The sequence below is a fragment of the Neodiprion virginianus genome, chromosome 2 (genome assembly GCF_021901495.1).
Source record: "Neodiprion virginianus isolate iyNeoVirg1 chromosome 2, iyNeoVirg1.1, whole genome shotgun sequence".
Taxonomy (NCBI): domain Eukaryota; kingdom Metazoa; phylum Arthropoda; class Insecta; order Hymenoptera; family Diprionidae; genus Neodiprion; species Neodiprion virginianus.
In genome coordinates this window covers 14,605,081-14,625,372 of record NC_060878.1, presented here as the reverse complement: position 1 = coordinate 14,625,372, position 20,292 = coordinate 14,605,081, and the positions used below count along the sequence as shown (strand labels likewise).

Here is a 20,292-nt window from a genome sequence, read left to right as displayed (position 1 = left end):
ACTTTAAATTATTTTACCCTGTATCAACTTTTTTTCATCCACAATCAAGCCATAATCATCATTTTACTTTATCACCGAGTTTCAAAATCGTACTTTTTTGCTTTCCACTCTCTTAAATACGCGTTTTCTGCAAGAATCGAGTGATGCTTTCGCAGGAATAAAGACGCTCTACTTTTACTGAAAAAACTTAATCCAGTACACGCAACAGTTTTGCGTCGAGTGTTCATTGACCTATATAACACGACATGCACTCTCTATCTACACCGTGGATGCCAGAGTTCTCTTTTTTCACCTTCAGAGGCTCATGGCATTCTCTCGATACCGAGTAGCGGTACGTTATTTTCAAGTTCCTTCCAGACGTCTCTGAAGAGTTCACAATAGCGCACAATGTTCCGAGACTCTACCGAGGAAGTACCTCGAAATGTCTATCGTTAAGAATCGTTTTAAAATCGTGTGACTAATTCCTCGGTGTTACATCTCTCGTGTAATTAATATTTCACGTTAGTGAAAACGAACGGTTATCATCAATGAAAATTTCAATTAAATAAACACGATTGACATCGCACCAGGTAATCACACCTATCTTCTTTTTTTCTTTTGCTGGATGATTGTGATTGTAAATAAGACCGGGACCAGCCTCTTGGGACTGAACGGTACATGCTTTAAGCCCGTGTTTTGTGTGCCGATTTTCCCAACCAATTGCCGGTGGTCATTGACGTGTTCGATCTAGAACGACCAGGATCGAAATAACGGCACTTTGTAATATGAGCGAGTAATTAACTCGCGTCCTTCTTCTCGGTTAACGGCAGTTCGTGGGCGTGTTCCCACATAACAAAGTGTGTATGTGCAAAAAGTCTGCTTCACTAGCCGCAATTGTCGTTGCGTTTTTACCGAAAATTATTGCGAAACAATTTTTCTCCAGCAAAATTGTATCGATATTTTTATTTGTTATTCTCTGATGCTCGGCAAGACTTGCTTGCGTTCAGCAAATATTTTGGTGAAAACTTTGGCTTAGAATGATTTGTTCGATTTTTGATGGCAATTGAGGACACACCTTGTTCCACACTGATAAGAGAAATTTTTAGTTTCGGTTACAGCGCAGTCCTTACCACAATCGAAAAATATAGTCCTAGGTAGAAAATGAAAATTAGTTTTATAGCTGTTACCTAAAAGTCTAGTATATGTTACTATTCTTTCTCATTACGATCACTGTTACTAGATTTTCCCTCGACTGTTGCGAAAATTCAATGCTTGTGCAACAATGAATTGACGTTGAAGCCTTATTTAACTTAAAAGGTAGAGTAAACCGAACAAACTGATTTTGCGTTGTCATTGCCAAAAAAGGATCGACGATAGCGCAAAATGGTTGGGCGTACCTCGTTTTTCATAATTACAACAATATTCAAACAATTTTTTAAACGATACTTGTTTTATGAATTTTTCTAGTTACTGTAACAAATGAATTTTGTTCAGTGCAGTATTGCTGGCAATGCTTTGCAACCGTTGTTGTTCTTTTGCTGCCGATTTTCCGCGGATATTTGTTATCTGGGTTCCTTTCCTTGATCTTTCGAGGGTAACATATCGCCTCGATCTTGACTCGTGACTGGTGTTCTTTCAATACATCCCAAGTATGTAGCTTGACGAAACATCGCCGTATTCTGCGTAGAAAAAGAGCAAATAATTACAGAAATTTTTGCTGAATGTGCCGAAGATAAAACGAGGCGGATTTTTGATGATCCTGTCACGCTTTACTTTTCACTGATATACGAAGTTCAAGTTCATCCTGATTGTATTTATATTTATGCCGATCAAAGTTCAAACAGTTCAGGCTACGGTGAGACTGTCGGTAGCAGACAAACAAAATAACAAAAATAATTTAATAAGCATGTTATAGGTGCGTCAATATCGGGATTTTCCTATAATACGACGCGGCTGAAATGTGGGGCAACACTTAAAGAAATTTTGATATTTCTGTTGAAAATATTCACTCAAAATAGACGGAACTACGAATGTTTGTAGGTACATGTAGATTTCTATAATCGTGGAAAAAACTTTCTGAATCGAAGGAAAATTTATTTCCGAACACTTACATGGTCCAAGGTCCGCGAGAATGGTACTTATAACAAGTGACGTGCTTATGCACGCATGGTGTTACGGCAATATTTTCCCTTAGGAAACGGGTAAGAAGACAACAGCAATACTTTCGAAATCCAAGTTGCTTACGATACAGGTATCCGATAAAAATAAAAATGAAGGTAAGAAAAAACCTGAAAACCTATGATACGGAAGCGTGGTTGATTATTTTCGTAGACAAACATGTTATCGAATAGTTGAACCGCGTTCGCTGTGCCAAGGTGTTTATATTTGTCAAAAGTACGTTATATAACCCAGTAGATGATCGATAATGCGCTTGATGCATCATTGGGCGATTAAGTAATGTTCGTTGCATCTTTCAGCTTTGATAAATACGCAATTTTCAATGCCAAAACGGTGTCAGCGAATTCGTCCTTCAGGTAATGATGATATCCTCCGACAACGAGTCGCGAATATAACTGCAACGTAATGAAATTCATCAAAAACTACCAGACAATGGTAAGAAAATATCCCGCCGACTATAGAGTGTTTTACAAATGAGATTTTAAAGCGGAGTGTAAAAAGTACAAAATACCGTTTTGACCAATGAGAAATTTAAATATCACGTGATTTTGTGAAATTGTAGCGCGGTATGATAGCCTATTACTTGAAAAATTTAGACATTGACGATATCGAGTAGCTTATTCAAAGAAATTGTATAAAAAACATCAATCTGAAGATATGATAAATTACTTCATCGGTTAACATAAAATACTGATGCTGTTTGAGGCAACGAGAGTGATAATTAAGGAACGAAATTAATATTTCATTTGATCTAAGAGCGTCTCGTGTTATTTCATTTAAATAATTGATAACCTTGGAGTTTACAAACTCAGATACACCGTTTAATTGATTTTTGTTTTTTTCGATCAATACCAACGAATCCTTGTAAAATTGACTGCTTCGTTTGTTTCTAACCAATATTCAACCTCCCTATCTTCCAAAGATAAAACAGGTCCGTAATTACACGAATATCATGTATTTCGCTATTCAAAGTTGGGTAAATATATCGGTACTGTGATAAATTTTGTCCACTAAATTCGGACTTTTAGAACGAACTTACAATTGCAAGGATGTAATTCCGAACTTCCAACATTATCAGTTACGCGACCCGGCCACCGATATTTGCGGCTGTAAATCTGTCGCCGTTTACGTAAAAAACGCAGAAATCTGGCTAAACCGATCGTCACGCGCCTGAATACGCGTGTTAATTCTCGTTAGACGATGGATGTGCATATTTGTAAGTAAATTACTTAGGTGTAACAGGTGTTCCAAGTCGGCAGAAGCCTGTTCAATTATTTTATTCCGCTATGCACGGTATAATAATCACGCGTTTTTACGCTAGTCGTAATGAGGCGTGAGTCAACTTTCCACGGTCGGAAACACGAGATACGAAACCCATGGTCACTATCCGCGATTGTCGTTGATATCTTTCTCCTCCCCACTATGTGCGATCCACTTGGCGCGATGAAAAACGGTGGGATGAGCAGAGAAGAGGCATTAAAGTGTCGGTGGACGAGAGATCGCAAAATCGTTTGGAAATTCTCTGTTATTTTCCCTTGTTTGTTCTCGAAGCTTATTGTCAGAATCATAGATTGTATTTACTTCGAGTCCGCGTTTCAGGCGACTCTCGATGCCATCGTAGAGGGAGAAATTTGAGCAGCATGCCCATTCCCCTATTGGTTAATCGTGCAAACTTTTCTAGTGCCGCAGTTCGAATTGAGAAGTGAAACCGAGAAGTTGTAGATACTCGGTGCCGATCAAGTTTCTCAAGTTTTTTTTTATCGTTGGTGTAATTCACTGCGACAAGTGTAATACAATAGTATCATTGAATCCTGGTTACGGAACAAAGATTTTACGCACTGTGAATATCGTAAGTACAGAATTAAATTTTACTCTTACTTATCCGTCGCATGTCGTTGTGATCAACTTTCTTTTCTCAAGACTGAACGAGTCTCGATGTACTCATCCTCTCATTCGCTACCGCAATGTTCATATCTGTTCAATGAAAAATCCTTTGCAAAATAACAAATGACATTTTTTTCAACCGATAATGGAGAGATAGTGTTAGTTGATATTATTAAACCGTTCATCCGTGGATGCTCAAAACTGTCACTAGAGAACCTTGCACTTCGGCAAATGATTAATCGGTTCGTTTATTTCATCAGAAATTACTACGAGAGTTATAACCGCAGTTTTTAGTAGTAATTAACAAAGAGCAAATGTATATAATATAATTACTGTTTGCATCACTGTCGTTTACTCGCTCTTGAACTACGAGTCGCTATCAATCTGTAGGTCATTTGCTCCAAGATCAATTATTTACTGATATTATCTAGATTTGTGCTTTAGTCGAAAATTCAGTGTTCAGTGATAAATCCCGGGCCAACCTCTACCGGCAAGTCGAAGCATCGTCGAAAGTCGAAGAGGACATTGGTAAACAGAAGACTGTCGATATTTTTAATTCCATTGCGAAAATTTTCACAACCAGTAATCTCGAGGCGTGCTTTATCACCTGGACTGATCATTACCGACAGTTTCGTGCGTGGTATAAACGAAAGTACGTCACTACGTGACTTCTGCAATGTATTTGTTGCTATACAACGACCTTGCCGATAATCGCGATAATCGTTGACAGTGAGCAGCGTTGAATTTACGTAATTTTTTACTGCATTTTATCGTATTATCGCATTTTTCAACTTAAAAATAGGTCCGGTGCAGCGGGGATTGATAGAACGGTCTGAAGTCATTAGGTTCCAATTAAACATCGTAGCGTGTCCATCGCGTTTGCAGGACTGTAATAACTTTTCGAGTCTCTATAACGTACAGGATCAAAATTCTGCACGAATCCTCGCGCTTTGCAATTCTCAGCTCGTATTTTAACCGTGTAAGACCCGCCTATCCTACGTCACACGTCACGGTATCACGACTCTGAATGTGAGTTAATCCTCGTGACCTGTGTAAATGTCTGTCGCATACAGTTGGATGATGATAATCATCGCGATGCTTAGTCATTTATAATCTCTGACAAAGGAAGAAACAACTGTGTTATAATGCCACGTACCATTATCCGGTAGGAAATACGTTAGGCTTAATTATCGTTCCCACGTCATTACCCTGCATCAAGTCCAATTACTTATTGTATATTTCGATATCGATAACTTCGGAATAATTATCATCTTCACTGTTATTATCGTAACATTTGTGCGAAATAAATTCCAGCGTATCTTGTTAATATACAATTGCATCGGTGACGTCAAAGATTTTTTGACGCAAAATTCTTGCAGGCGTTAATGACAGAATATTCAACATTCGTTTTGAGTATTCAGGATATGTCTTCTGACCTTGTGTGCATATACGTATAATAAGTTCGTTTAATTCGTGAGCAAATAAGAATGAATACACAACAATGCCTGCTTACAAGTTAGTGAGAATGAATGCTTCGCGTTTCCTGTAAAAAAAAAAAAAAAACGGATAGAAAGGACACAGTAAGAATGGCATTGCTCGTACCTCGTGTAATAATTTACTTGTCGCAAATTATCGAATGTCAGTCACAAATGTTTTCTATTTCTTTTGTCTGAGTTATTTACTGCTCTTTGAATAATAAAACGAACCACCGCCGTTTTTCTCTGCACGTAAATAACAATAATAACAACCAAAATCATTCGTTGTAGTATCGGTACTTGTAGTTTCAGTAAAAGCATGCAGTATCGGTGTAAACCAAGGCTGTTTTACTGATTACCACGCCTGATTATGGACGTTCATAAACTGTATGTGTACAATGGAAAAAATGGCAAGTAAACAATGAAAACAAACTGTTGATCAAGCCGGAGGTCGGCTAAAATCCACAAGCTATATTCGTAAGATTAACTTGCGTACCTATTTCGGCTGTTCGCGGAAGCGTGAATCGATAAATGAATAATGCGAAGCTACATGTGAGGCGAGAAATAAATTCCGTTAAAACGCAGCCTTGCCGAGTATAATTTTAGTGTCATGATACGCATTCGAGTTTCTTTGCCGGGAATTCCGATGTGTTTGACGGTATATGTGTAGCGGATGCAGCGTGAAAAACTCGCCTCTATTGTTCTCGGTCTGAACGCGTCGTTCAACCGGTATGTAAAATTCAACGGGTTTGAAGTATTTTCTTAATACTCCTTCCCTCGGTCAAAAAAACGCGAAATGACGGTGTTGCAGACATTCTTTGATTCGTACGATTCTCGTGAAACCTCTTATTGGCGGCTGGATGAGTCAAGCTGCAGACTATCGTCGTGCATTTTTGCGACTACGGCATGCGAAAATGATTGAAGAAAAGATCGATTCGGCTTCGGGATGCCAGGCTATTTCAAATCCACACACTGGCGACCGTCAGTCGTACTCAAACAGAACTTGCGCACTAGCTCCCGGAGCCGAGGAGAACCCAACCTAAGCTTGTGTGACAGGAGCGATATAATCGTAACGTGAGTTTGTTTGTGATGTTGGTGCTTTTGACGGAGTTCCCAGGTGTTCGTTCCGAGTACATCCTCAACGTTCGATAACCAAGGAACACCGATTTTCTAGTGATGCATCAAGTGCATTGTCAAGCCGGATAATCCAGTCGAAAAATTAGCTGAGCTACGCGTTTGCTGATAAATATTTCCTACCTACAGTCGCCATGTTGGTTTTGGTTCTAACTGCAGAGCTAGCCGTTTGTCGTTTTTTCTACCACGGAGTTCGTTGTATCGAATCAATTTAGATACCACTATTAATCTGAGATGTGAGTTTTCACATTCTGTAAAATGAAAACATGTCCGTACCGCAGTGCAGGACGACGCTGGGACGAATGAAATAATTTTCAAAGTAAAAAAGACGTTTTTAATTTGATTACATTCTAGTTTTCGCCTACACTGAGAGAAATTTTTAGTTCCGGTTACCGCTCAGTCGTTAACTATTTTCATTTTTTTTAACCACAATCGAAAAACATAGTTCTAGGTGCAAAATGAAAATTAGATTAGATAGTCTAGTATCCGTTACTATTCTTTCTCATTACGATCACTGTTGCTATATTTACATGTAACTGTTGCGGAAATTTAATGCTTGTGCAACGATAAATTGATGTTAAAGCCTTATTTAACTAAAAAAGTAGAGTCAACCGAACAAACTGATTTTACGTTGCAATTGCCAAAAAAGGATCAACGATAGCGCAAAATGGTTAGGCGTACCTCGTTTTTCGTAATTCCAACAATATTCAAACAGTTTTTTAAACGATACTTGTTTTACCGAATTTTTCTATCTACTGTAACGAATGAAATTTTTCTCAGTGTAACAATTCGCTACTTTTCCCCGGTATGGAAACAACGTACTCAGCGTACGTCAAGTATGGATTACTTTATACCGATCGTACCGAAGTGACCGGCGTTAGGTCGGAGATTTGTGCAAATTTGTGCTAGGATTTCTGGCCGATTTTACCTTGACCGTCGTTGATGTACGCCGCAAGACCTTGACGCGTAGAGATGAAGCGACGGCCTTGATCGCGTTTCGAGTAGATCGTGTTTTTCATCCTCATCTTTTTTCGCTTTAACGACGAACACTGCTATACTTACTCCTTTTTTTTTAACTTTACATAAGCTTGTTTGGAATTGATTCGAAATATCCTCTCATTAAAATCTGGTTAATTTAGTTAATATTTGAGCGACAATAAATCCTTGACACTTTTAGTTCACAGTGGTCAGTTTTTACAATTGATGTGAGATCAGACTGACAGTCAGACCTTGGATATTTATATTCCATGAACAGTTCAATGAAAAGTAATTTCTCGAGCTAAAAGATAATGGTTTATCAGACACTGCGGAGGAATGGCATATGGTACACAAGATATTTATGATGAATTGAGTTCACTCCGTACACTGGAAGTTTTCCTCATTATTAGTACTGACATCGCTATGCCAATCCTCGATTTCAGTCAGTCAAGGGCTGTGGACGGAGACACATAATTCGATAAATAAATGTTCATTATTCACATTGAGGTAGATCTTTGTATCGTCTGTTAGATTTGTTTAAACGGAAGTTCTGAACCGTGACTTGACACGCAGAACCCAAACATGTTCTTGAAACTACAGCAAATCATGAATTGTAACTTACTGGTACGTTACGGAGGTTGGTGAGAAAATTGTTTTTGAAATGTAGTCGCGCGACTCAAGTTTTTACACAATATTGACTGATATTAATTACCTCACTATGCAAAACCTCAGTCAAATGGTCTACATAGATTTTGAGTAATTGATAATCGAAGTTGTGCTTTTTATAAACGGACGCTTATATCGTTACGTTCCGCTTAACGTCAAAATCAGAGACAAAAAATGTAGGCATCTAAATGAAAAACTTTCTAAATGGTAAATGGAACTTTTAAGAAGACGTTCGTAAAGTATGAAGAATTTTGTCTGTATCGTTTGCGAAAAGCAGTAAAAAATATAAAGCGTCTTGCGCAAGGTTTCACACATAATCCTCGTGCGAATGCTGATAAAATACTTTTTCGGAATTATATAACAGCGTAATACAGTTCGGTTCATTTGCAAAAAGTGATTAGATGACAAACGATGCATGTTGCGTTGGTAATTTGTCGAAAATCTTTACGTCGAAGTTTTTTTTAATTTTTATTTGTCGATAACGACGTTTAGAGAACCATCGGTCGACCCCGTGTATAAGCATATGTTCGCCCCTCTAACCCCCTGCCCCTGAGAAGCGCTGACCAACCTCTCGACACATCATTAAGCTAAAAGCGGTAGAAAGAACGTCTACCGAGTTACACGGACGGCGATGTGTAAATTTTTAAAAAGGAAAGTTAGCGATAACCTTTCGGATGAACGCGGGGAAAAAAAGAGATTCACAGATGGTTCGTTATACGTAGCATCCAAATTTTTTGCTGGTATTTTACGAGGTCTGCATTACGTGTAATCCAAAAGTTTTCGCACCGTGCGAATATTCGTTGTGTTTCCGTTTCATTCGTTTGGAAAGTCAGGGATTTTCCAGGTTGAGAAGAAAGTTGCTCCAACCGTAAATTGGCTCAGAATCAGTTTACCAGTTGCCGATGCATAAAGGGGCTGGTCCAAGGGGGTATAATTCACTTATAAGATACATTTCTAGGTACGGTACTGCATGGGATTGAGAAAATATTCAATCCACGCAGAGTAACTGCGAGCAATTCATTGTCAGTTGTATTTGGTCTGTTTAAGATATTTATCAATACCATTTACGCTATTGCCATTCGACACCTCTAATCGTGCCTCGGTTCTTTTTTTTTTTGCGTTGTGTTGAATGTATAAAATTTATACTTTAGTGTTAATGAAGCACGAAACACCAAGGCTGGTGCTAATTGAAGGGTTCATTGACACTCTCAATTTTTATCTACTCGGAAAGATATGTTTTTATATGAACGGATAAATTGATATTAAATTATCTTTCGAATTTGACATTATAAAGTTATATAAGTTTGAATAAATTTAAATAATTTCATCCAACTTCATAAAATCTTACAGAATCATACAAAACATTGAAGAAATGTAAGTTTGATGTAATTTTGTATGATTTCATAAATTTGGATAAAATATTACAAAATTATACAAGAATGTAACAAGTTTTGTAAAATTGTACGCGTGTAATTTTATCAGGTCAAAACCGAAGTATGATTTCATACGTCCGATCACATAAGAACGTTTTTTTCCCTGGAATGTATATGAATAATTATTATTATCGCGTTTTCGTGGTTTCCTATGTTCCAGATACGGAAAGATCGAGCGAACAACTGCCTTTACCAGTGGATATAATCCTTTCGTACAGTGTCGTGAGAGGATAAGAAAAAAATAATTACAGTATCAGAGAAGGATTCGGTTTGCTGAAAGAGCAATGCTTGCTCAAAGCGGTTCGTCACAGCATTGTGTTGCAAACCGCGAAGAGTAGACGTAAAAAATATTTACAAATTGACACGTGTTTCACAAATCTAATCGAACAGTATGGCAAGCGTAAATTTGCCACAGTGTTCGCCAGCAAAATCGGCGCTGAGTTGTTGCCAGGGCGAGGATGGAAGTAACGAGAATGTGCGAGTTCATCATTCGAGTAATAACAATTATCTCATCCAGGAGAAACATTCCTTTCCGAAACGACCCGAAGTTGACTTGGCATTCAAGAACGTCAGATACGAAGTGAAAGAGTGGAATGTTCGGAACGTGATTCCAGGTAAGAAAATGAATAATCCTGATTATTTTCAAGTTTCACATTATGCCTGAGTCTTGTTGTGTATGCGCGTTGCAGCCTTACGTAACTTTTACATACATTTTAAAATGCGCAACGGAGTGTAACGCAATTCAAACTATAATTCAATCGCATCATCGCTGCTCCTCCAGCAATTTTTCGTCCATTCCGTTCGTTATTTCGTTCTTGCGCAACGTTTAATTGCAGCAATGTTCGACACCATCCAATTTTCACAGCACGGATAGAGGAAATTAAATACTTCATCTTTGAGTGCGGTTCAAAATAATCAAGTTCTCATATTATTCAATATTAAATTTTTATCTTCTTGTTTCTTCCTGTTTTTCAAATCGTTTTTTCTTCATTGCGTCAGCGCAGTCGTTTGCCGAAGAATCGATGCATTATTCATTTTCCGTCAATTTAATGGGACGTTACGTAGATGTCAACACGTGCTTGGTTTTCAATGAAAAACAGTCATAGTTTGTCATACTAAATTTACATGCACGGAGGAAGGATAGGGATACAGTTAGTAACGATACTTTAACGATGCAAACGATACTTTAACGATGCGTGTTTCGGAAAAATCGTTACTTCGCACCTTTAACGTTGTCCGAAATTTAGTAAACCCTGACAAAAAAAAAAAACTATACCCTTATTTTGAAAAGTCAATTCCTTGAACGTTACTAACTTCAGCCTCGTGAGGAAAGTTCATACGAAATTTTCCTATACGTTTGTCAGTCAGAAAAATTTTTCCCAGAATGTACTTTTATTTAGGAAGCTTTACCACTTATTTGATCTTTTTGTCAATGATCCCAAGTTAATTAGTAATACAAATCATAACCAATCTGGCAGGTTGATCAAAAACGACGAATCTGTGTCAAACTTAAATTCTGTGTTATAGATACAAATCGATTCCTGTGAAGTTCTCAAAGTACACATTGCGCGATAAATCTGAGACCCCGTGAATCAGGTAATTGAAATTGAAACTAGGTTCACGATCAGTTCTTTGCCCCGTTATTAAATATCATTCAGAGATATCTACACAGGTGTTCTGTAACTAGAAGCAACAAATTCTCACCTCTACGTATCGTCGTTTATTTACACGAACAGTTAGTCAAAACACTTGCCACCGCAACGTTTCCCATGTTATTGAGCTTGGAAAATATCCACAAGGTGTAAAACAATAAACCAAAAATATCGTAAACCCAATTATAATTAGCTGTGTAAACCTGATTCTGCGATAATGGTGTTGACGTTGTGTGGAGAGAACCTCATAAATTATTCCAGTCGGCGATTGCTCATTGTCATAAATGCAACGTAAACACTTGTTTCTGTAAATTAAAATTTAACGTAAAAATGAAAAAAATATTTCCTTCGTCTCTGATTCACCAGAGTTTATTGACCTTCTCAAACTACTATCGCCAAAAATTCCGTTATTCATATTTCGCATTGTCACAATAAAACAACACTTGATACACAATATCCGATACGCAAAACTCAGTTGCCGCTTGGTTTATTTGTTGATTTTATTGTTCGACACGTAAATTCTGTAGAACGTGTTACGTTCAACGGAACCATTTTGGCAGGCGTAAGCTTCGATAACCAGTTACTAATTATTATTCTCGATACTACAGGTTCCGTTAAATGAAAAAGGATAAAATATTATTCGCCGTTAGCCGCTCATTAATGATCGTTAAGCACGGCAAAGAGCTGCGATGTTCTTTTTTGTAGAACCGATTGCACGAATCAACGTTTCTAGCTCTCAATTAGTAGGTGCTAATAATTGTCAATAAGGATCCGAAACGCCGTTCAACTTCAATACATATTCTACACATAATAAATATTTGTGTATTTATCTTTGCCGGTATTCCGGGCCACTGGGTGTGTCCCATAAACACGTGGCGCCTTGGATTCTACGAAATAACGGTATCGGTTGTGTACGCTAGCCACACAAGATATCTGGTCATTCACATATCGCACCATGTGCGTCTTAAAATTCACGGCAAACGGCATGCGCCAGTCTGCGTCACTCGCTAGGAGACTGACCGTAGGAATATAGTTAGCCTTGAATAACAAGCTTCAGACTTCATAGCTTGTACAAGTATGCACGCACATGCACGACACTAGTAAGCGTGTAATTGCTAAACAAGCCCGATGTCAAGAACTTGCGTGCAAACTGACATTGAATATATAATAACAAGATTCACAGATTTCTGTTGGAAGCGTGTCGGATTATTTTTTTTTTTTTTTTGTTTTTTTTTTCAGTTCACGAGAGAAGACGACCTTTGGCATTTTAGCCGCTGACTAATTTGTATACGTAATATTAAATTTGCTGCGCAATAGATTTATGATTGCAATTTTTGTCACGTGGACTTTGGTCCGTTCAGGTTCCAATTACTCGACAATATAAAGCACAGCGTGGCTTTCCTGAAATTCTTCCATCCATCGTCGGTTTTCTTATCACCTACAAGAATTACGCTGTGGTTTTTTATAACGTAATGGCAATGATTTCACAAGCACATTATTGCTCGTAAGCTTTAAACGGCATTCAGACGATCGTTTACGGGAAATACGATTTCTGTATTATACGTTATTTTCCGTGGCCGTTTCTCAGCTTGCAAAAACACTTTAATCAGTCAATAGCGCAACGACTGCATGCCATTGCGCGTGTAATTCAAATCCAAACTCTCTTGCGTAAGATGACAGAGAAACCAGCCTTGCAAGAGTAAAAAATACTAATCTCGATATCAGGCATGTCGATTCAGGGATAAATAGTTTTCCATTATCACAACAAATAATGATTAGGGTGTTACTTTTTACGATCAGGACCAACCGAATGCATGTTTAGCCTAAAGGTAAACACATTCTGGCTTCTTTTTTTCTCATCCGTATGAATATGTGTGATTTCTTGCAGTAACGAAAGAAATCCTTCACGGCGTCAGCGGTGAATTCAGAGCCGGGGAATTGGCTGCAATTATGGGTCCGTCGGGTGCCGGAAAATCAACATTGTTGAACGTGCTTGCCGGCTTCAAGTGAGTATTGACTTGCAGTACCGATGAGTAAGTTGGATAAACATGTGTGTGGATTATTTAATGCACGATTTAATAACGCTCAATTAGAAGCCACTCGCTGAATGTCACGTACGATTTTAAAGGTTATCAGTTCTTGTTTAAAGTTAATTTCATTTACAATTACCTCATCGTGAGTTTTTTTATAATCAGCCTTCAGACTGTTCTCGAGATGACAATGACTCGCGATAGAACTTCCATTGTTTTTCAAATCGTGTGTACATCCTGAATGCATCTGCAGAGGTTTGCCCAAAACCGAGTTGCAATTAGCGAGGCATTGTAAATTACTACGGATTGCATGTTTACGGGCAGGTAATTCTCCTGCGACAGGAAGTGGAAACATCACCTGATGATGTAATAAAGGCATGTAATCATCCACATGTCATTTTCGTATCCCCCAGGCTTTGGGCATAGAATTAGGAACACTGAGAGTGACGTTTTAATGATCAATTGTACCTTTCGGTTGTCTCAACCGTAAATATTCCGCATGTAATCGACATACTGCTGTCGTAAAGAGCGATGATTTGCGGCCTACTTGTCCGCTTTCTACTAGCTATCTTACGGTGTACTGTTGCTTGTCCTGGTTAAAATACCGTCGCCGAATGATGCCGGCTCAAATCGCACCGGTGAAAGTGCTATTAACAATAAGAAATGACAACCGCACGGGTTGCGAATTTTTTAAGTCATAATTGCCCACCATTGCTTGTACATTCCATTCCAAGTTTCACCTTAAAGTGAAGTTTTTGCATTTCCACGTTCGTGTGATCCATCATACATGTAGTTCCTCCTATATTTTGCAATTAAACTCTTCGTTCGTAGAATGAATTTTGTACAACAGAGCGTTACATTTGATTTTTTCACTGACACTGATTTTCATTCAATCACGTTTATCTTCAGCGTTCATGGTGCGGCGGGTGAAATTTTGGTGAACGGAAGGGTGCGCGTCGCTCACAGTGAGAGATGGCGACGAACTTCCTGCTACATCCAACAGGACTCGCATCTTCGCGCAGGTTTAACGGCTGGAGAGGCAATGAGCCTAGCAGCGCATCTCAAACTTGGCTACACAATCAGCTCGGCTTACAAGCACACGCAGGTTGGTTCATTTTCATCGTCGAAAACTTCATGGTTCAATTCTTCCATGTCCGATAGTCACAGTAACCCTTGACCTGAAACCGAAAAATTCTTCAATCTCATTTTCATTCCAGGTATTAGAGCTTCTCGAAATGCTTGGCCTGAACCACTGCTACGAAACACTTTGCGGTCGGCTGTCCGGTGGGCAGAAAAAGAGGCTTGACATAGCCCTTGAACTTCTCAGCAATCCCCCGGTAATCTTTCTCGACGAACCTACAACAGGTAACGAAGTATTTCGTTAATTTTATTATTGGCCAATAAATTGGTCCTCTGATTATCAGCTACATGTTTGTTTAAGCGCATTGTGAGAGTCGAGAAGTGACATTGATAATTGACACTCTCGTACGAGAATACCACTGCTTATAAGAGAAAAGGAAAGTTATTTTAATTACACGGAGAGGATAAAAACGTAGATTTTACTTAAAACTGTAGGAAAAAAGGGACACTTTAGGTTTTTTTGGTAAAATATACTTCGCAAACGCAGAAATTGATCTAGAATCAGTGAAAACCATCGCGTGCAGAGTAAAATCTGCTACGTTTGTAATAAAAAATATAGTTGACATTGATATTTTTAGCCGAAAACCCTGATGTGTCCCTATTTTCTTGCAGTTTTGAGTAAAATCTGCTCTTCTTCTTCTCTCCGTGTATCATAGAAATCGAGTTTGTTTAATTTTCCAATTACGAGTGAAATCCTTGTATTTCCCAGGTCTCGATTCGGCATCGTGCAGCCAGTGCATAGCGCTTTTGCAAAGGTTGGCCAAAGTGGAGAAGCGCACGGTGATTTGCACAATTCACCAGCCGAGCGCGTTACAGTTTGAGATGTTCGATTCTCTTTACGCTCTCTCCGACGGCCAGTGTATTTACAGGGGACCGGTTCAATGTTTGGTACCTCATCTCTCCTCCATCGGAGCACAGTGTCCGTCTTATCACAACCCCGCCGATTTTTGTAAGTATAACTGTTCATACCTACAAGTAGAAATATCTGACCGTAGGTATTCTAGGTATCCGTTACTTGACCCGATCACGTTTGCTGATAATAGCTAACTTGTGTTGGATAATATAGCACCGCGATGATTTCACTGTGGAAATTTATTTCTTGTTTACGGAATTTACCTGACATCGATAAAAATTTTTCTGTACGTAAAAAATGTCGATGTTTTTTGCCTCGGTCATTAGATACAAAGTTCGTGTAATGTAACACTGTGGAATACAGAATTCAGTCGAACCAGACTACGTTCATGCACGTAGCGGAGCAATTAAAAAGTAACAGGATTCAAATTACGTTTATTGCAACTTCCTTTTGTGCCACACTACGTGTACGCAATAGTTACACACACTTCAATTTGCGTTTTAAGTACCCCGTTGTTGCAGTCTTTGCCTTTCAATTTATGACTCAAGAGTTTTATGCCAATCTCCTGTCATGACTACGCGCAATTTCATTCTACAACAGAACACCATCTGGGACGCAATACGTTTCACAAATCTTTTTGCTTTGATGAATTTTTATTACCAACCAACAGCTGTCCGTAAGAACTTTGGAAAAAAATAACCTATTCGAAAAGAACTTGCGACCGGTCGTTTGAAAAAAGGCAAAACAATTGGTTGAGATGAAGTTTAGCGAGGAATTTCTCGTTTCTTTTCAGTGATGGAGGTGGCGATTGGCGAGTATGGTATTACGGTGGACAGTTTAGCGATGGCAGTGAACCAGTCGTCTTGGGATTACAAAAAACCAGCAATCACGGACTCCAAGCCTAATGCTGAAAGTGAGTATAACGAACAATATTTGTGGTAGCTTTTACCTTTCAACGTCGCAGTGCCACTACTAACGTCTTCACTACCCACTTTCAGTTGTTCCAACACCAGTTACCAAGGAGCCGCCACCCCCGGCTGGCTTTCTCGCCCAGTGTTTTCTCCTGTACAGACGTAAACTGCTCTGCATCAAGAGGGATTATAATTTACTGGTCGTACGATTGCTGTGTCATTTATTTATCGGCGTGATATTTGGCTACCTCTACAGAGGAAGCGGTTATCGAGCCAACGGCGTTCTCGCCAACTACGCATACCTCTACGGATCATTGCTGCTGATCGTATACACGGGGAAGATGGCTGTTACCTTAGCTTGTGAGTATACCTGAAGCTGCCAATCGACGAACTCTTCGAGACGAAGTTAATCGTGTATTGGGCTTTCAGTTCCATTGGAGATGCAGATACTCACGAGGGAGCACTTCAACCGATGGTACCGACTCGCTCCGTACTACATCAGTACCTTGATGTTCGAGGTACCTTTTCAGGCCGCGTGTGCTGCCACTTATTTGGCAGTCAGCTACTGGCTCACAGGCCAACCGATTGAGTCGCACCGAATTTTGTCCTTTCTGGTCGTCAGCATAGCTGCGAGCCTTACTGCTCAGGCCTGGGGCTTCTTTATCGGAGCAACGACGCCAGTCAGGGTAAAGTCGAATTAACAATTTCGATTAATCTTGTCTTTCACGAGTGTAAATTCAAGTGTACGATTTTTTTTTCTGCAGAAAAAAAAATCTCTCCACTTTCAAATCCTTGTCTTGATTCAGCCTCTTCCTTTCACTCGCTCTTTAAAGTGCCATTGCACCAATCGACTCTTCACCGCCGGTCCCAGCCTACGTCCGTTTTCAAAGCAGCAAATGTGAGAGGTAACTGGATGTATTCTTGTGTTCCAGATTGCCGTGTTCGCCGGGCCCATAATTGCAGTGCTCTTTTCGGTCTTCGGTTTCTGCATACGCTACATGGACACGCCGTCTTACTTCCGTTGGATCTTTCACATATCCTACTTCAGAGCCGGATTTCACAGTCTCTTGTACACTGTTTACGGTTTCGGAAGAAAAGACTTGAGCTGCGACGACATTTACTGTCATTATCAGAAGCCCAACATATTTCTCAACGAAATGGAAATCAACGACACAAACGTTGTCAACAATTTTGTACTTATAGTCGTAATTGGCGTGTTGATGCACTTGCTCACGGCTAGTGCTTTGTGGTGCAAGTTAAACCGGAGATAAGAACTGTTATGCGCATAATATATGGCTTTGATTTCAGTCGATACTTCACAGGAGTTCTTCTATTCTACGTTGTTTTATGTTTGACGAGATGAGTTTTTATAATTTGAAATCATTTCGAACGGAATAAGTGACACGATGACCTCGATTCAGGATAATTCTCCAATCGTGGCTTACGAAGAAATATTTGTATAATGTATAACGTGCAAGTATTTTCATAATGATCGTTGTCATAGTACATCAATTTCTGATACCACACCGGTTAAAAATCTTATTGGCAAAGTTGGTCTAATCCGTGTCAAAGGATTGCATCGAAATACTAGATATTCAATTGGAATTTCATTATATATTATTTTCTTTCGCGTATGATCGTTGCGATTTTTCAGCAAGTAAAGAGAGCTGTTTTTCTAATTGACAAATGATCGTAATTATTATCGACGCAGCGGCGATTACATATCGTGTGAATATTATTGATATAACAGAGATCGCTAGGTTAACAGTAAGATACTAGTTGTGAGAACCACTCAAGTGCTTTAAAAACTATTTCTTATCCTATAGTTCTATCGTATAAGCATAACATCACCGTGCATAGATTACAATTCATAAGTTGTGCATTTTTTCGCGAGGTAAAGAAGTGAGAAATTTTACAGGGTGATGCGTTCCTCGATTTGTAGGCATATATTGTGATAGCGAGATAAATTTATGATAATCCAAAATTCAAACGAAGGCGTTGATTTACGTATTTTTGTATTGTTCGCATATTATTAAAATATAATGAAATTAAATTATTACAAAAGTTTTCGCTGGTCAATCTTATACATTATAATCAAAAAATGGACTCGTTAGAAAAAAAGACATGAGCATCCGCATGACGCGCAAGACTTTCGTTTGACAATATTGTAATGTATTCTGCTGCTTTCCTCAGTCAGTAAGTCCCAGCTCTGTATTCAAAGCAGATAGTTTTCTCCCGAACGAATACGCATGCACGAAAATGTTGTTTAGATGGTAAACGAATCTCATTGGCATCCTTACGTCTTGTATACTTAAAAATTGACGGAAAGTGAAATTGGATATCTGAAAGTTAAATGGTACGTGCAGATATAAAGATTTATTCATTCGCGGCGTGAGTGCGTAATTTTTTACGATAATTTGCAGCAAACCGGAAATACGAGGAAGATAAAAATAGACCTTAACGGACGAACTTATAATCATTTGAAAGTGAAAGCAATTGTAAGGTCAAGTCCACTGGACGTTGTGACCGCTCGGTGCTGTTTAGTTACGCTTCAAAGTACAACCTTTCAGAAACATTTAACAGAGCGCAACACCATGTAGCTTATGGATCTTTTAGATTCGATCAAGAGCCTGGTCGATAAGTTAGTGACCGTCATTTCAACGGTTCGGCGCGGTCGATAAGTATCGTGCCGATATTAGCGGTGGTAAATAATTGATACTCTTTATCGACATTAAAATTTCGATCGTGTTAAGTTGCGAGAAGTGAAAGTAAACGTGTTGTTGCAAGTACCAATCATTGATCCGAAATTTGCATTCCGTCACTATTTGTATCCCATTCAATTTTTCAAAATTTCATTTCTACTTTGCGCGCAAGGTGGTTAATTATTAATGTTGAACTGTAACTTTGCACCGTAACGCCACAAGCGATTGGAATCGGTGGCTCGATTAAAATTGCGCTTGTCAGACGAGTGCCATGAGCTCTGTAAAATTGTGGCAACGAATCGTTTCGATCAGAATTTGCTTACCTACTCTTTCGAAACGGATAATTTCGACAAAAGTGATATGTGCAGCAATTGCAGATATCCAACAAATATTGAAGGTATGTTTAAAAGAATCTACTAATGTACGGCAGAATTGAAAATGCGAGTTGCGTTCATTTACGCAAAGGTCTTGCTACAATGGGCAATCCAGGGCAGTCAGTGATACCAAAAGTTAAAAATATAAAAAAATATACTTTTCAAGCGAAATAAGTTACTTTTGAGTAACTAAACAGTTACAAAAACTCTCTGTGCTTCAAGGCATTAACTGCCGTCAGAATATATGAAATGAAAAATGTATAGCTGTTCGTTTTCTAAACAAAAGAATCAAATATGGTAAAAATTTATTTCTTTGAAGTCGGTAAGCTAATTATGGCAGCGATTATCATAGAAAGTGATTCGCAGTAATAAAAATGCTGCTGCATAACAGGGCTATTTATACGTGACATCTACACGTTAAAACTCGAATTATTTTTTATTCAGCCCACGAATAATTGCATTGTTTTACACTGAGAATGAGTCGAAATAACTTTTTTATTTGCTGAAGTAACAAAAATTTTGATATGTCAATTTCACGTGGATCATCCAGTACGCAATACATTCAAGAAACAAAACGCAATATTCGGGTATTATGCTTTTCGCATGCACAGCGATAGAAATGTGATACTAGGCGTTTCGGTCACAAACTTCAAATGAAAACGAATGACGATAGAAGTTAAAATCAAAAAAGCAGGAATTTCTGTGATTTCTAATTTTAAATTAAGCCAAATATAAACTCCGATGTGTCTCTTTGAAAGCAATGGGCAAAAATAGTGACAAAACCCGGAAGAAGTGACCTAAGATTACCTCATGGAAAAAAAGTAACTGAAGGTGGATTCAGTGATTAACTGACAGCTCAGCAATCGACGTACGACGAATAAATCAATGAAATGATGTAATAGA

At 38.7% G+C, this 20,292-nt stretch overlaps 1 protein-coding gene and 1 long non-coding RNA gene across 7 annotated transcripts in view; one reads left to right on the top strand and one right to left on the bottom strand.

The window, feature by feature from the left end:
• The window catches only part of LOC124296964 (uncharacterized), a 181,690-nt gene that overhangs the window by 17,626 nt on the left and 143,772 nt on the right, over positions 1 to 20,292 (bottom strand). The gene's annotated exons all lie outside the window — the stretch shown is intronic.
• On the top strand, positions 551 to 18,380 carry LOC124296955 (ATP-binding cassette sub-family G member 1). 6 transcript variants are annotated; one of them, XM_046747447.1, is made up of 10 exons: positions 551 to 569; positions 9,888 to 10,341; positions 13,268 to 13,385; positions 14,319 to 14,514; positions 14,627 to 14,774; positions 15,259 to 15,498; positions 16,196 to 16,315; positions 16,401 to 16,673; positions 16,743 to 16,999; positions 17,246 to 18,380. In XM_046747447.1, the coding sequence occupies exons 2-10, from the start codon at positions 10,119 to 10,121 to the stop codon at positions 17,582 to 17,584; spliced, it is 1,914 nt and encodes a 637-aa protein (XP_046603403.1). In that variant the 5' UTR covers positions 551 to 569; positions 9,888 to 10,118; the 3' UTR covers positions 17,585 to 18,380. The 6 variants fall into 6 exon arrangements, with proteins under 6 accessions (XP_046603403.1, XP_046603397.1, XP_046603399.1 ...); XM_046747441.1 differs by lacking the exon at positions 551 to 569 and adding an exon at positions 3,630 to 4,006; XM_046747443.1 differs by lacking the exon at positions 551 to 569 and adding an exon at positions 6,493 to 6,590.